The sequence below is a fragment of the Lagenorhynchus albirostris genome, chromosome 3 (assembly GCF_949774975.1).
Source record: "Lagenorhynchus albirostris chromosome 3, mLagAlb1.1, whole genome shotgun sequence".
NCBI classification, from domain to species: domain Eukaryota; kingdom Metazoa; phylum Chordata; class Mammalia; order Artiodactyla; family Delphinidae; genus Lagenorhynchus; species Lagenorhynchus albirostris.
The window spans coordinates 13,092,531-13,110,567 of NC_083097.1; the positions used below are offsets into that span (position 1 = coordinate 13,092,531).

An 18,037-nucleotide genomic window follows, 5' to 3' on the forward strand; every position below is an offset into this window, starting at 1 on the left:
TTATAGTTTATAATCAGAAGGATGTTAAAAATCAAGTTATTTTTTTCTATTTTTGTTTTATACTAGAATTTCTTAAACTGGATTGTCTCTATTCCCTTTTACGGCAGGCAATAGAACCTTGAAAATCTTTAGAGACTTTAATTTCAAAGGAGATATATGTGGTTAGTCTCTCCAATTTACTTTTCACTGTTACCTTTGCTTTGATGTTAAAGGTCCTGGAAGGTGACTCAACCAAAAGGGGAGACAGTGACTCCAAGTTGAATAATGGCCAGGTCAAGAGAAGTAGGGGAGTGGGGAGGAGAGGGCCTGAGAACCTGAAGCCATGTGGCACTTACCACGAAGGTGACTTTAGACATTTGAACTGTTGGAGCTTCAGTTTCTTCTCTGATCACTTTCCTGATCTGTAGACGTCAAAAGAGCGATTGAGAGGATCAGGGAGATAAAAGCCTATAAAGAAGCAAGTTGTCAACTCAATACCAAATATCAAGATGAGCGTCCATCGTTCCACTACTTTACAGTGGGTTAATCTTCAACTAAGTCTCCAAAGAATGATCTGATCCAGGGTTAGATCCAGGGCAAGTCCCTACATGGTGATGGAAAATCACAAGGACCAGGTGAGCCGGGACCCACTTTGGATGAAGATAATATAGACATCTGTTTATTTCTAGCTTGAGTTTATATTTTCAGGTGAAGTCTCTGAAAACCCATTTAACTCTTCCACATTTTTGACACCCTTACTTCCTATACAGGGCCCGTAACACACGTTTTTAATTTAACTCAACAGATATGGGAAACATATTATTGGCCAGGCAGTGGGCTAGATTATATATATGAAAAGATGAATTGAAATACAGCTCTTAATCTCTTTGAACTGGGACAGTTGAAGTGTTATCGGTACAACACAAACTATTTAATCCTGTGCTTGAAACTAGATGAATTCATTATTTTTCTTTCAATATATGATCTCTCCGGAACAATAAATCTAGATTGCTAAATTTGGAAACATGATATTTTAGCTTATCTTTAAGAAAGAAGAGTGTATTAAGTTAAAGGAAATTACCTAAATAGAATCTACAGAAGGTCGTCACTGACAATTTCTGCATGTGGTCGCAAGTCTTTTAAGAGGAAGGTAATTACAAAATTCCTGGATCTCCATTCAGGTATCATAAATGCTTATATATATATACATACATACATACATATATGTATCACTATATAAGTTTAACTTAAAACATCTAACACGTATAAGGAGAAATCGCGCTGTGTGCTTGCTTCCGTACAAAGTAATTTGTGCAGTGAATGCCCCGGTCTTCACTAAGATGCAATGTTACAAAAATCTAGGTATTTACATGGAAAGGGAATAAAACATTAAGAAGAATTTCCTTTTTCCATTTAAAGGAGGGAACACCAAAGGGCCATTTTAAGACTCTACAAGTGCCATATAAAATCTCCAGAAGAAGTTGTAATGTATTAAACAAAGGTTAACACCAACCACAAGAAGAAGAGGAAAAAAAAATAACCGTAGAAACGGGGAGAAAATACACTTCCTGGCTCGGAAGCTCTTAAAACTTCTGAGCCAGGAAACCTTCCGCACCGGGGCGGGGAATCTCTTTGGCTCTGCAGTGACTCCCTGCTAAGCTCCCCTCAAGTTTTCCCTCCCTCGCGTCCCCATTCCCCGCCTCAGTCCCAAACGTGGGAGCCGCAGGAGGATACCAGCACGCCTACCTGGAGTTGTCAGACAGAATCAGCCTCTGATGCGTGTTGATTTTAAATGCCACCACACCTAAAATAGGCCATATCTGCAGGCAAACCCAAGGGATTTCAAACGACGCCCGGAAGCTCATCTTACTAACTAGGGGCCCAACCGGTAAAAGAACAATAGTAAAATAGAGCCAAGAGCGTGTTCCTTCGCTCGAAGCGATTCGCTGGTGGCGCGCAGGGCCTGCGCGGAGCCTAAGGCTGGAAGCCGGAGCCCCGAAAAGGCGCGCTGCCCCTTTAAAAGGCCGCGCATCTCCGGGCCGGCCTTCCTCCCCGGGGCTCCAGCTGTGATTGACGCTGGGCGGCGAGAGGAGGCGCCTGGCGCTAACAAAAGTCCGGCCCTTGGGCGAGCGGCGCCGGGCCGCGAGTCTCTGCTCGCTCCGGGCACCCGCAACAAGTGGCCGCCGCGCCCTCCCTGGGGAAGCTGCGGGTGCGCAGGGGCGCCCGGAGGAAGCGGCGGAGCCCGGGAGCCCCGGCAGCCCGCGCGGCTCAGCGTCCACCGCAGGGGGATCGGGGCGGGCGGATGGGGACCCGGCGGCGGCGGCGCGGCGAGCCTCTGGGCGGCCCCGGGGCGCGGGCTCTCCGCGGCGCTGCGCCCGCCGGCCCCGAACGCGGATTTTAAGGGCGGCGGCCGCCCCCCGGCCCCACCCGGCGCAGTCGGGGGTGCCAGGAGGGGACGGAGCGCCCCCTCCCACCGGAGTGCGGGGGCCGCCCCCGTCCGGAGATCGGCCCCGGAGCGTGGGGTATGCGCAGCTAAAGGTCCCGTCGGGCGGGCTTTCCTCTGGCGGAGCGCGCAGGCGGTGCGCCCCACCTATGGAGTGTCCAGGGAGACGGCGGGCATGACGGCGGCAGGATGGGCGCGAACAATGGCAAACAGTACGGCAGTGAGGGTGAGTGGGCCGCCAGTCCTCACAACTCCCCAGTCGCGCCCCCCTCCCTTCCCCTCGCCCTCCCGTCTGGGAAGGAAGATTCTCGCACGCTGCCGGGGCGCATCCCCATTTGGCACCCTGTCTGGGCCGTCACCTTCCCTTTTGGCCCTGAGTACTTCGGCGCCCCGAGGATGCTTTCCCACCGCGGGGGTCTCTCTAAGCAACTTCCCAGGTTGCCTTTGGGACGGCTCGAGTTGCATTTCTGTCTGTTTCTGAAACCATGTGCCTCAGTTTCCCTTCCCTGGGCATCTGGGGTTTCGGATGATGGTTTGGCAGAGGGCGGAAGACGTTTTTGAAAAACAACGCAGTGAAAATTTTCCCAGGCCTTTGTGCACCATTCCCCGGGACTCTCCTGTAGCAGGAAAAACTTCTGGAAGAAGTTAAGTTTCCATTCTCTGCTCACTGCCCCCGAGCTGACAGCTTCGTAAAACTGACCACCTAGGGGCCGTGTGAGGCGAGGAGTGGCGGGGGGCTTTGTCTGGGCTCTCTCGGGGCTCGAGACGGGCAGAGGACCATCTGTTACGTGGGGCTGGAAATTGCACAGAAATATTGCCTGTCAAGTGGGAACTTGGAAGTTGGGGAAACTTTAAACTCCACCTACTCCTAAAAGGATGATGGATATGTGGGTTGGCTTCTCCCTCGCCCCTCCCCGCCCTTTGCATGGAACCGTAGTGTTGTAACCCGGTTGATTAACTGCATGCCCCTCATATGCATACGGCAAAGGCATTTCCCGCAGTTCAGTAGTTAGGGAGGTTTGTCTTTTCGTGAACTTGGCTGGAGGGGAGTGGAAGAGACAGGGTCGGTTTTACAGCCCGCCCCCAGAGGACCGGCGGTTAGAAACGGGGTCCAGCGCCTGAAGACTGGTAGGAATGCAGAATGGCTCTTCAGCCTGTGGTGTTAGGGAAACTCCTATCATCCTCTTCAAAACTTTGAGCTGTGGCCACAAAATGCGGCTGCCTCTCCCCATGTTTGCGTCTGTGTTCCTTCTCAGCAGCTTTGTGGAATTACAGCAGAAACCGACCCTAAAAAACCGTATCCACAAGAACCTTTTGTTTAAATCATTCTTTTCCAGAGCATCATGTTTTGAATTCCACGTATATATATGAAATATATATATTTCCTTATTCTGGGCAGTTATGTGAAAGAGATTTTTTTCCCTGACAGTTTCTTTTTTAAAAAGTTAAAAGGTGGTCTTTTTAGAGAGCAACCGTGAAATTATGCCAAAAAAGATTAATGGAGAATCTTGGCCACCCCCCAAAACTTCCTGAAGTTAATGTTTTAAAAAATTTTGGAAAAATGAAAGATTAAGGCTCCTTACTCTGAGTTATTAAAGAAGCTTTCGGGGAGTGAAGTGTGTGCCTGTCAGTTCTGGGTGTGCATACGTTATGCGATTTGAACACTGGTGGGGGGAATGGACACCCCAAGAGGAACACAGGGTCACTGCTCTGTGTTCTTCAGCAAAACCCCTCACACTCTTCCTATTCCTATGCAACTTGTTCTTAGATCCCAGCGTTCTTGCATTGTACAGTGTGTGGTGTATGACTACTTCCTGTCTGAACAGTGGAGTTTTCAACCCTTGGGAGAGAAAAGGAGAGACAGAGAACTAATGTTCTCCAGCTGTTATCCGTAAATGCTACCTCTGCATTTTCACTTCAGCTGAAGTGAAATTTTACTGGGATCTGATTTAGATACACTGTGGACTTTTTATAGGAAAAATCTCTTGGGCTCAGCTGATTTAAGGGGACCAAAAGGAAGCTTTGGGAGGTAACTGAGTTTTGGCTGGAGGGACACGTTGTGTTCAGCGTTCATCAGCTCTCTTCAAGTGCATCACCATTCCTCTGTGATAGGTGTGGGGGAACATAGAGAAATCGAATAACAAGAGCTTTTCAAAAATCTTTTCTCCCCCCAGTTACACCGGGCCTCTCCTAATATATGTCATTATAATATATGTAATGTATTATATGGTTATAATATATGTGGTTGGGTATGGTCAGCCTTATTACATGGTGCTATTGGATGGTAAAATCTATGCAGATAAGCCTTTTGGAATTTGGTGTGTTAGTGCCACACCAAATCCTTATCTAAATCTTTCTTATCTAAAATGTCAACTTTCAAAGAAAGTGAAAGCAACCCCTAGACATCGTATTTCTATTATCAAAGCAGACTGAGAATTAAGAGAGTTTCATAGATTTAGAGCAATTTAGGTGTGGTGTATTTCAAATTATCAACAAATGCATATCCACAGAATGGCTCAGTGAGAGATCCCCCAACTATAAAACATCGGTGTTTGTGTATACTTAAAAAAACTGTAACTTCAGTATATTTTACTTACTAGTGGAGCTGACACCATGTAAATGGCCCTGAAAGTTTACAGATATTGTTGTGAATTATTAGAACTTTCAAAACTTCAGTATTTCATCTGTAATCTCACTTTCTCCTGCTCCTGGAAAATATCTTTTTTATTAAAAAAAAAAAAAATTCCCAAGACTTACCTTAGCAGGTGCAATGGGACAGAGGCTTCCTACTTCTGCATCATTCCAGGCCCCGCAGCAGCAGTATCACCTGGGAGCTTGTCAGAAACTGAATCTGAACTACTTATCACATGCGTGTTAAAAGCTCCAGGCAGTTCTGATATAGGATGCAAAGCACTGATTTGAGAGTCTAGAAATTTGATTCCAGCTTCAACTTAGCTACTGTGACCTTGCTCAGTTGTCCCCAGATCTTAAGGTCTTTCTTCTATAGAGTGAGGAGAGAATTTTTTTTTTTATTGGCTTTATTTGTCATGCTCATCCTTGTGCATGCAGTCCTTTATTTTAGTTTGCTCTTATAATGCCTGAATGGACCACTTAACAGAGATTCGCCTTGGGAAGACATGTTATAATAAATAGGGAAGTTAAGGCTATTACTGCCCTGAAATCAGTAGATGCCCCAATCCCTTTGTTATCCCCTTTACCCTCATCTCTATCTTCCTTACTTATTCCCACTTCCTCTCTTAACTCAATCAGTCTCTGCTTTTTTCTGCTGAGATTAAAGTTATGTGTTTATCAATATTGGGTGTTTCCAGTGTTTTGTTTTCCTAAATACTTAGTGAATGTTCAGGTTAATGATTTAGTTCTCAGCCTTTAGGCAGACTTGGATTTCGCTCCAGGAAAAAGTTGCCACACCACTGCCGATGTTCAGCTTTCTAGAAATATAAGCGCATGTCTGTATGATTAGTATGTTCCGGTAAACTCTCATTATGGAGGGCTGATTTTTTCTCTTTGTCTTCTTTCATAAAATTTAAGTTACAGCCCATGTGTAGAAATCTGGAGAATAAGCTGAGGTGATTCAAAGCCATTAGAACCATTAGCTTTGACTCCAGTTAAACTAAATAAACAAATCTCTCTGTTCAAGTAGTGAGAGAGGAGCTGCTTTTCCTGCCTTTTAAGGTTTCCAGCCTCACCCTCACTTACTCAGTGGTTTCGTTGTTATGTTTATTCTACTCCAGCAGGGCTGAGTCTGTCGTCCTTGCACTGTTAACAGCTCCTTTGTAAAATCCTGCCTGTCGTTGAATTGGAGCTGCTGAGGCCTTGTGATGGGGCTTGACCTTGGTAGCTCTGCTGCTCTATCAACGCCCCGAGTCCCTTTTCACCATCTCAGATCTGTGCTTCTCAGATATGTTGCCTGGGAGCATAAATCATCACCAATCCATCACCACTTCGGGAAGCGTATCTTGAAAGAATAATAACGATGGCAAGTAACATTTATTGAATGCTTACTTTGTCCAAGCCTGATCCTGAGCCCTTCGTGGACGCTGACTCTTGTTGTTACCGAGTCCAAGCTCACTCTGCTCGCTGCACGACAGGCCGATAAATCGGGAGACGAGTTATTGAGGCAAGGAATGGCAACTTTATTCGGAAAGCCGGGCGTCCAAGAAGATGGCAGACTAGGGTCCCAGAGTACCATCTTATGGGGTCTGTGTGCTAGTTTCTTTTATAGAACAGAGAAGGGGAGGAGGTGAGGAAGTAAAATAAAAAGGCGGTAAGTCTTGCAAAACACCTCCTGGTTTGGCCAGCCTCAGGGAGGGGATGTGTTACTTTCTTCTTTCTTGCAGCAATCCACAGGTGGGCAGAATGTTTCCCTGTGAACTGAACAAAGGCACTTTAGTTTAACATTTAGGCAGAGGGGCAGGCTTCCCTGAGGGAGGCCATTAGGTATGCCAATAGCTATAGACAACATCTTTTTAGTGATTATAGTAACAAAGAGCAACTGGAGAGCAAAGGTTAAAGTAAAAGAAACAGATCCAACATGGTGTCAGATTTTGTTCTTCCCTGTTACAATGTAATTCTCCTGACAATCCTGATCCTATGGGGCAGGTGTTCCTATGTCTCCATTTTACTGATGAGGAAACAGAGGTGCAGAGAGGATGATCATTTTCCCAAGATCCTACAGGTAGCGTAGGTGGAATTGGGACTCAGGGCCAAGTCTGTCTAAGCCCAGAGTTACTTATTCATTCTTTCATTCAACCAATATATGTTGACTTCTTATTTCCTACCATGTACCAGGAACTCCTCTAGATTCTTGGAATACAACAGTAAACAGATAAAGATCCTGTCCTGGTCAATCTTACCTTCATCTGTGTGCATGTGTCCATGTGTGTTGGGAGGGAGGTGAAATGGAACAGTTAACACGTGTGCACACAGGCACAGTCATTTAGTAAACCACATGGTAAGTTCTAAGGGGCCAAGGCTCTGCATAAAGAAAATTGTCAAATTAAGACTGATGAGGGGACTTCCCTGGTGGTCCAGTGGTTAAGACTTTGCCTTCCAACGCAGGGGGTGCCGGTTTCATCCCTGGTTGGGGAGCTAAGATCCCATATGCCTCCTGGCCCAAAAAACTAAAACATAAAAAACAGAAGCAATATTGTAACAAGTTCAATAAAGACTTTAAAAAAATGGTCCACATCTAAAAAATCTTAAAAAAAAAGACTGATGGGAGTTGAGAAGAGAAGGGTGTGGCAATTTTAATTAGAGTAGTCACTGTGGGCCTTATGGAAAAACTGGCATTTAGACTGAAACTTAAAAGAAGGAGGGACTAAGCCCTGAGGATCCATGTAGCATGTTGACTGTTCCTTTCAACCACTGTGTTCTACCAAAGTGAATACTCTTTATGCTGGAGGGCTTGCATCATCATTTTATGCAAGTGTAAAAGTGTAACATCATCAGTCTTCTGTAAGTAGTCAGCTAGAGTGGAACAGAGTCAGTCTGGCTACTGGGCATATTTTTTGCCTAGAGTCTTTACAAATATGTTTTATCCAATGGTATTTTAGCAGATGGTTTGTGACTGCTTTTGCAGGGAGGGGAGGGGGAGCCTAGGAAATGCCCTTCATTCTGCAACCAGTAGATGTTGCCTGACTTACTGGATGTGTGACTGCTCACCCGAAGATCTCTCCAAAGGTCTCTGTAATTCTTAGATGGATGTAGCTCTTTATCTTTTGCCTCCAGTAAATAAATTCATTCTGATGAAAATCAGAAGATATATGATAGTGATTCCACTGTTTGGCACAAATCAAAGCATTACTGAAGCTATCAGTACCATTTTTGGTCTGACAGTGTTTTCAGAGATTTGAGGAATCTTTTTGCATATTTAAAACAGAGAAAGAGAAGAGAGGTAACTTTTCGTTCTCCTTAAGAATCAACTCACCTCAACTTTGTGTCAGCTCTCTCTGCCCTTTGAAACAGAATGAATTCTGGGTAGATTGAGTAATTGCTAATCACTTTTACCCTTAGCCCTTATTGAGTGGTGTGTCTGGAAGTTGATTAGACTACTTGGCTTAGCTCTTTGATTGAGGGAAACTCCTAGATATCACGCACCATGGCATTTGGAATGTAGTAAAGTACGTGACAGTATCTTGAGTAAAATCTAGAGTGAATTAATTCTCTGAATAATGAAGAAGGGGATAGATGAAGTTTAGAAACTTAATACCTCAAAAAATAATATTTGAAGAGCTGTCATGATGAAGGTTAAATTTCAGAGTGCTGAGCAAAGACCAAGATATGTACGTTACTAGCACGTAGGTAGATTTGACTCAGTCTGAGGAAGAGCTAATGATGAGAGCTGCCCACATCTGAGACCGGCTGCCTAATGAGGAAGTGAGTCCTCGCACGTGGGAAGGGGGATCACAGGAAAGATTGTTGTGCTTGAGATTTCTGCATCAGCTAAGGGGTCTACTATAGGACCCTACAGCAAGATCCCTAGCAAACAATTTGCCATGTGCAGTTATTTACTTATTTTTTTAATTGAAGTATGATTGATTTACAATGTTGTGTTAGTTTCAGGTGTACAGAAAAGTGATTCAATTATACATATATACATATCTATTTTTTTCAGATTCTTTTCCATTATAGGTTATTACAGAATAGTTCCCTGTGCTCTACAAAACAGTTCCCTGTGCTCTGCGGTAGGTCCTCGTTGGTTATCTATTTTATATATAGTAGTGTGTATATGTTAATCCCCAATTCCTAATTTATCCCTCCCCCCTTTCCCATTTGGTGACCATAAATTTGTTTTCTGTGTCTGTGGGTTGCAGTTATGTTTGATGAAGTGTTATTGTTTGATTTGAACTCATATTGCTACTTCCCCCCCTTAATACGTTTCTATCCTTGTAGTTGTTGAAAAGTACTATCCCCACTTCCTCTAGGTTAATTTTCTCTCTCTGTTACATGTATGTGTTTATGTCTTTTTAGATATATTTAGATATTAATTGGAAAATCAACTGATTTAATTTGTTTCCCTGCCTTCGGTGGTACGTAATCTCCTGAACCAAAAATGGGGTTTGATAAATGACATGTCCTATTTTCAGTGCAGTAATGGATACGGACTCTACCTACTGTGCCTTTTATTATGACCCTAAAACATGTAGATCTCCTGAAGTTGAAGCAACACCCTGAATTGTGCTTGTGTTGACTATCTTGAATTAATGTTTTAACTTTGTTGATAAGACTTAATTGGCATCATTGGTTAGTGACATCTGATCAGAAGCTACAAATTGACTAGAACCTCACAAAGACAGCATCTTTCTCAAGGAGCCCTGACTCCTTTTTGTTCAGCACCATGTCTTCTGTGCATGAGCTAGACAGGCAGTTCTGCCACGGGGTGATAAAGTCCATATCTGCTGAACTTTCCCAGAATGTAGCTTTTTTTCGGTTTTGGTTACAGAAATTTAGACCTCTTCTTCCATCTACTCACTGCGTTAAATCTCTAGATAGAATAAGACTTTTGCTTTAAGGAAGTTCAGTATCTAACTGAAAAGCTAGGCAGGGAGGCCAGTGATTTCAGAACAAGATGATAAATGCTGATTCACAGAGGGACCCTACTTTTCCGACGTGCTAAGTGTGAATGTAAGTGATAAGTGGGAAGTGGGCATAAGACTAGAGCAGCTCTAAATAATGACAACACTGGACCATATCTGCAACTCCCCAAACATCTAAAGGATGCACATATTTTCTAAAACGATGACAACAATAACAACATATACACACCACTATATATAAAATAGATAACCAATAAGGACCTCCTATATATAGCACAGGGAACTATACTCAATATTTTGTAATAACCTATAAGGGAAGAGAATCTGAAGAAGAATATATATACATACACATTATATAATTATATGCATATAAATTTTATATATTTATATATATATAAAACTGAATCACAGTGCTGTATGCCTGAAACTAACACGATATTATACATCAGCTATACTTCAATTAAAAAAAGAAAACAGGTACATTGGAGGGGGAGTCGCTTACACTCTTGGGAGAAACTAAATCTTTTGTTAGGAGTCTTTCCCTAATTGTTCCCGAAAATCTTCATGTTCCATTTTGGATATCGTTTATTCCATGGGAAGTGGTTCTTGTGGGATCTGTAAGCGAGGACCTTGGAAGGCTTCACTGGAGGGGCAGGACCTGACCAGCCTAGGTCCTCGCCACACCTGTACCCTGCAACCAAGGGGAATGGGAGCCTGCAGGCAGATGCTTCTTAAGCGTGCTAGTTCATACCCCAGAGACGTACAACTTTCAGACTTCTGACATGACTGATCATGAACCATCTCTGAATTTTCCTGAGTAATGAAATCTAAACACGGGGTCACCATTCTCCCCGTTCCCTGGGTGAAGGAGTGTCAACTTTGTCTGGAGCCGTAAATCTTTATTCGGTTGTGCATTAGATATGCTCACTCTATCAATCCCTATTTAACTTCTAAACCAGTAACAAAATGAAAAACAGTTGTTAACACCACACAAACTCATAATTGTAACTTTAGAAGCCTTGAGCAACGTGTAGAAATGTTATTAAAACATTTTTTTTGTTTGCTACCCTTTCTGTGGTAAATTCCTGTGCTGCATTTTCCAAGCAGATGTAGCAGTGGAAAGAGAATCAGAATTTCTAGAGAAAAATTTCAGGAATTTTTCTTCTGCTCACAGATTGACCTTCTGGCTGCGAGTCACCCACTTTTTGGCAAGGCGGAGAAGTCAGGAAAAGGCTCCTTGTATGTGCAGTTGAACCTTTGACCCGATGGAGTACTCGAATTGAATCTCAGGAGCCTCTGGGTTAGGTCCAAGTCTAAGGCCAGGTCTTCCACGGTGCAGCTGTCGGAGGTGGCTCAGACCCCAGGGAGAGGAAGAACATGTATGAGACTGAGGGTGGAGCGGAAGAAACATAAATAAGAGGAGAGGGAAGAAGAGGAGAAATTCAGAGAGAATTGGTGTTAGGGCACTGATTGCCCTCTACCGTAAAGAATGGAATCACTGTTCTACTAAGTGCTCTTTTCTTACAAATATCTTAGCTCGGGCTTCCCTGGTGACGCAGTGGTTGAGAGTCCGCCTGCCGATGCGGGGAACACGGGTTCGTGCCCCGGTCCGGGAAGATCCCACATGCCGCGGAGCCTGCGCGTCCGGAGCCTGTGCTCCGCAACGGGAGAGGCCACAACAGTGAGAGGCCCGCGTACCGCAAACAAAAACAAAAACAAAAATCTTAGCACAAGGAACAAAAACAATTACTAATAGTTACTCGGTAGGCTTGGATGTTGCCAAGTTTACTGTATTTTCGGTCATTTCAGTAATAGTAACAATTACTGAGCACTTAGTAGATGCTACTTCCCTCTCCGAGCATGTTACACACACTCATTCCTGTAGTTCAAGACAGCGAGGGATGCGGGCACAGATCATCCCATTTTGCAGTTGCCAACACAGGAGCTTCGAGGCAAGGCGGACTGACTGCCCAGGGCACAGAGCTGGTGAGTGGTCCAGTCCGGTCTGAAATCCCTGTGGCTGTGCTAGCTTTTGTGCCCCTCTCCGCTGTGCCCCTGACCCCCTCCTGCCTGGGCATGTCAGTGGCAGCCAGCGTCTTTCCTGATCTTTGTTTTGTTTGTGTGTTTCAAAGGATTTCAGTGACTGCGAAGTAGCCCCTTAAAAATGAAAGTGACAGTTTTATGTATGGATGAGGTGAGCAAAAATGAAAGACATCTTTGGAAGGAGACTTTCAACTCACTTTACCTGGCTCTCCCAAGGGCCAATTAACTGCTCATTAGGCACCAATCTGCTGACAAATTGGCAGGCTGACTAGTGTCTCTGAGAATGGCAGCCTGTAAAATAATTAGCATATTCTAGAGTCTTCAGAGCGCCTAGTAGAGCTGGGAGGCTGTCCCACTTCGCCCCAGAGTGTTAGCAAATTATCTTGGTGCCGGGATAGCTTTTGACCTGGGACGGCCACCTGCTCACAAACAAAAGCTAACGGAGGACTGAAAGAGGTGTTCACATTTTCCTTCCTAAGTAGTTTATAAGTTATATCTTGTATTTTCCTCTGGTTTCAAAAGTATGGATTTGAAACAGCTATTAATGTGGGGAATTATTCCAATATGTATTTGTACTTGCCTTTATCTTTGCTAGCCCCTGGGAGACTTCTCCATGCGTATGTCTAGGAAATTGCTTTGGAAACTATAAAGCATTTCAGAAATTAATCTCATTTATCATCACAGGGACTGTGGGAGGGGTGTCTGCCATGATCCCCAGTTTGTAGATGAGGAAACTGAGGCCTTGGCAGGTTAAATGATTTGCCTTGATTTTACAGTTGAGAATAGATGGGGTCATTCCGATTCTAAATTTAGTACACTTTCTATCATAATATGGCTTCCCTTAAAATGCTACAAGATAAAATAATATAATCATGCTAGGGTATTATCACCAGGCATCTGTGACAATATTTTAAATTGCTTGCACCCAAGGATGAAAGTAGGGGTCTGCAAGCATCCATCCTGTCCTTTAATTGCTTTTGGAGCTCTAGTATTGATAGAAGCAGAGAAGCCTGCTCCCCCTTGGTCGTCTCAGGCCACAGAGCTGTGCCACTGCTCAGGGGAGCAGCCTTGCAGTGGTAAGATTATGATAATGAGAATGCAGAGTGAATTGTTAGATAAATATTCAGGACAAGATGGCCTTGTTTGTTAGGGTGTCACTTGCTAGCTGATAAAACTCAGCTGGGGCTGTGAGGGGTGTTTTCCTTCTGAAAGCTTCTGCTCTAGATGCGTAGAGAACGTTGCTTTACTTTTGGGAGCATCAGAGAATCAACTCTAAAATTGGGGCCAATCAGCATCACTGGAGTCATTGTTTTCAGTCTTCTGGTTTCCTTTGCTGTTGAAGAACCTCATTGTTCAGAGGTCTTTGGAAGTGTTTAGGTCCTGGACAAGCCCTTTAGGATGAGCTGCTATCAGAGGTCACTGAGGTTCTGATGTTGTTGTGATAGAAATCCACACTGTCATTTAGCCTTTAACTGCTTTGCTTTCCATTCATTGTCCTCTGGTTTACTGTCTGCTTTTTTGTTTTTTTCTGTTTCTTGTTCCTTTGTATTTATTTATTGCTCATTCTACCACATGCTTACCCGACATGACCCTAACCCTGTTCACGTGTTAGGTCCTTAATATATTTTTGTTAAACAAATACGTGAGGATGAATCTGTAGCCATGATCTTTATTGGATCTAAAAAGCCTATGAAAACCCTATCATATTTTCAGTGAACTTTTCTTAGACTTGAACATTTTACTCTTAAAAGAAAGTTTTTCTGGGCATGTTTTCTTCTGAGGATATTCTAACTTGGACTTTTTTTGAGCAATGTGGATCTATCTTATGGATGAAAATAGCTTGTGTACTTAAGGAAAAATGAAATATGTAGTTTTCAGCATTGCTGAAAACAATTGCAGAAGACGTTTCAACTTCACTGATTTACAGTATTGTGGACTTAATTCTTTTCAATGAGGAAAATGAAATATGTATTTTTCAGCATTGCTGAAAACAATTGCAGAAGACATTTCAACTTCCACAGTATTGTGGACTTAACTATTTTCAATGGGTATTGAGTAGAATGCTGCTGTCTATTTTTTATTGCAGATTGTATTGTTTGGTAATATTTGTTTCAGCTGCTTTGGAAATTGAGCTTACGTGACAATTTAAGTAAATCAATCTAGAAGGCATTTAAAAATTGATCTCTAATAAATTACTCCTTTGGCTCTGTTCTCTTCTCTGGATTAAAGGGTTATAGCATTATGAATCCTTTTAAATTTATATAGTCATCTACTTCATGCTGGGGGCTCTGCATCTTTATTTTTCTCCTTTTTATTATGCAAAATATAAAAGTTATTAGATGTGTCTGGTATGATTGGAATGGTTTCTAGTAGGTCTTTTGTTCCTGGCTTCCCTCCTTACTAAAATCAGAAGTGAAATAATCAATTTCGGAAAAAAAGAAAAACATTATTGAGCTGTAGTGTGTGTATATGTGTATACATACACGAGATTATTTAAATAACCCTTTTCTATAAATTCAGCAAAATCCATTATTGCTCACATCTGTTTTTTTTCTCACATCTGTTTTTTTCTGTAAATGAAGAGAAATATGTAACCTATAAGGAATTAAAAAATACAATTAAAATTAAAGTGCCTTTTTTTTTTTTTTTTTTTTATGGTACGCGGGCCTCTCCCTGCTGTGGCCTCTCCCGCCGCGGAGCACAGGCTCCGGACGCGCAGGCCCAGCGGCCATGGCTCACGGGCCCAGCCGCTCCGCGGCATGTGGAATCTTCCCGGATCGGGGCACGAACCCATGTCCCCTGCATCGGCAGGCGGACTCCCAACCACTGCGCCACCAGGGAAGCCCCGTTTTTTTTTTAATAGTATGTTTTCTGTTAGAGGAGCAGCTTTAGACAAAGGGTCACCGTAAGAATCAAACTACAGAAGAATCAAATAGTCCAACACACGAGCTTTCTGAGATGGAACTTGGGATAGAGGTGTCTGTAGTTTATGAACAGACTTGAAATGGTTCTGTGACATGATATCCGCTTGGAACTGTACGTTGTAGTTTGTTGGTTTCCCTGACAATGTGTTCAGCTCAGAGGAGTGGCTATAATCTCTGTTGGTGAGAACTGTACTCTGCACGGCACTGAGCCTGGTTGACGTTTGTTCTGAAGTACCAGAGCGTAAATTCAGATTCACAGGCAGCATTCATACCCTCATTTTTGTCTTTTGTTTTTTTGGTTTTTTTTTTGTCTTTTGGTTTTTGATTTTAAAGATCAACAGTTGCTCCGTTGGTTGGAAAGATTTATGTAGCCCCGTTTGGACAGTGTATATTGCGGAGACTACTATGAAAATAAATTTCAAGACATGACATTTCTGTCCTGAACAGCTTACTTTTCACATCTCATCTTGCATCCACTTTGCCTACTTAATTATATTTTAATAGTTTTCTCTATTTTCCATCTCTCCCAAAGACCTCTCTTGTTGATCACCCTGTGAGCTTGTTTTGAGAGACAGTGTTTCCTTGGGGAGTCTTTTTCCATTCCTGAAGCCACAACATGAACTGAGCAATAAAAAGCCAATTCCCTCCCCTTGGTTGTGCTTCAAATAGTCTTTTCTTTGATACAGGCTAATAAAAACAGGAAAAGGATCATTTTTAAATGCTTTGGTTGGGGTTGCTTTACTTCCAATAAGGAAAATTGCCTCACAAGGGGGAGCATGGGTAATAAAGTTACAACTAACTGAGTAATGCATTCAGTCTAACGTCAAAATCTCCAAGCTGCTGCCTGCAAATCTAATTTAATCGTGGGTTTGCTGTGTGTCCACCGTGGTGTGTAGATTTGAATTTGCTGCTGTTCGTCGACTCTTCACAGTTAATGGAGTTGAATTTCAAAATGCTTCTGGAGAGGTTGGATATGTGTGGGGTTTTTACCTTCACAATCTTTGTAAGCCTTGAGGTAGGTGATAAAAGGGCTTTGAGGGTAGACCAAGAATGAAACATGTAATAGAATCTTGGATGTGTTCATGGTGAAATTGACCACAGATCAGCTGACAGTGAAAGAGACTGAGGCACAAAGAAATCAAAGAGTTTGGTGAAGGTCATACAGAGTCCAGGTGTTTCTTTTAAATCCATTTCTTTCTTACTCACCATGCTTCATGCCCTTTTTTCTTACTTTCAGAAGATTTGAGGTGAATGTAGTGGCTGTTTTCCTTCTCTGTGCAGTTAGCCCCTCCGGGACTGACTGTCTCATACCCCCAGCATGGCTCAGGGCTTCTCCGGAAATTACTGTCACTCAGGGCAAGGGAGCAGCCCCCATCGAATGACTTTTTGAGGCGGGGGTACAATTTGGGACCACTCTGAAGAGCCATCTTTGGTCTGGAACTCCAGTTGGCTGAGTCCTATATTGCATCTGCATCACAGACCAAATTCTGTCTCTGCCTGCCTTCTCCCTTGCCTTTCCTAAGTGTGATGCCAAGGGTACTTCCCAACAAAGCACCTGTACTTCAAATCATATCAGAGACTATTTACTGGGGAAACCAGTATAAGACAACGGAGAAGCTGAATACGATGCTATTCTGGCAGTGGTCAAGGGCAGGATGCCACTGCTGGGAAAATCATCTTTCTGGGAATCCTGGCTGTTCTTAAAAGGGAGCCTTCATCTGACAGTTAAGAGACATGAATGGATTTTTGCTTGGGGACCTAGTCTAATCCTTTCATTGTATAGATTTAGGAAATAAAGCCCCATGCACTAAAGTAACTTGACCAAAAGTACATAGCTAGTTGGCAAAAGAGCAAAAACAGGCTTATAGTTCCAGGTGCTGTTTTTGAAGAGCCGTATTGGAATTTGTTCAGCGTTGTTTTGCTGCTGTAACTCAGAATTGACTGCAGATGGGTCTAGAGACCAGTTATCGGTCTGATCCGTTTGTTCGACTCTGGCACTGAAGTCAGACATCTCAATAATTTCTCCGTGGTTCTGTTTTTGAAGAGTGATCTCTGAAGCTCACCACAGTTGGTAATTGAATAGTGAAGAAGAAATGGCGAAGTAGAAACAGATGGTCATAGTTATTACTGCCTGAAATCAGCGTTTTGTGATACTGGCTATTAAGAGAATTGGGAAATTGGCAAGGCTTATTACATGATAGGCCAGTGGCAAGTACGGATTCATTAGGTGGATGAAACATGCAGGGGTGGGTTGAAAGGATCATAAGCAAAATGAAAAATGATGACGAATTAATATTTAGTCTGTTGATCATCCTAAATAGTTTATTAATCCTTTTATTATGCTCAAATAATGTTTCGTTGAGATTATCAAATGACTGGAAGCTCAGAGTCACTGTGGTCCTGAGAAATTTGGAAGGAATGGAAAAACAAATTATGAGTTTGTTATTATCACTACTACAAGGATCCAGATTTTATATAGTTTCCTTGGCATAATTAAGCAGCTACTCTCTTAGAAAATATTCTTCGACTCCTGTCGTCTGTAAATTAAGTAGAAATTTATTTTATTTGGTACTCAAGGCCCTATGTGTGCTTAGACAGATTCCCTCTCTGGCTTTCTCTCAGGATGCTCTTCTATATGTACTCCGTACCCCGGCTAAACTAGGAACCTCAGTGTTCCCCAAATATGTCTTTTATTTTCCCAGATTTGTGTCTTTTGTCATGGGTTTTGTTTTTCTTGGACTGTTCTTTCTATTTGATTACCAATCAAGTCCTGCTCAGTTCAGGCCCAATTCAATATAACTTCTTAAAATAAAATTTTCTTTGATTTCCCTTAGATATATCTTTGTTCATAATGCTTATTAACCCCTTACTCTGAGGGACTATGTCAGGTGCTCTCAGCTGGATTGGCTTTTTCTTCCCTCTGATCCACTGTGGCATTTTATTTGTATGGAATTTTTATGTCCTACTTTGCATTTAGCTACTTGCATCTCTAATCCAGTAAACCTTTGTAGGTATCCATGTACCAGAATCTGTGCTCGGTCTTGAGGGGTAAAAAATATAAGAAATTGTTCTTGATTTAGGGGCCTGCAGTC

At 42.9% G+C, this 18,037-nt stretch overlaps 1 protein-coding gene across 2 annotated transcripts in view; it reads left to right on the forward strand.

The window, feature by feature from the left end:
• The first annotated feature begins 2,339 nt into the window (after nucleotides 1–2,339).
• Nucleotides 2,340–18,037, forward strand: part of FBXL7 (F-box and leucine rich repeat protein 7) — a 415,530-nt gene continuing 399,832 nt past the window's right edge. Inside the window, exon 1 of one of the 2 annotated variants that reach the window (XM_060146894.1) lies at nucleotides 2,340–2,648. In XM_060146894.1, the coding sequence (XP_060002877.1) occupies nucleotides 2,612–2,648 (37 nt within the window). In that variant the 5' untranslated portion in view covers nucleotides 2,340–2,611. Of the gene's footprint in view, nucleotides 2,649–11,932; nucleotides 11,965–18,037 lie in introns of those variants that run through there. The other variant, XM_060146895.1, reaches the window with a different exon arrangement.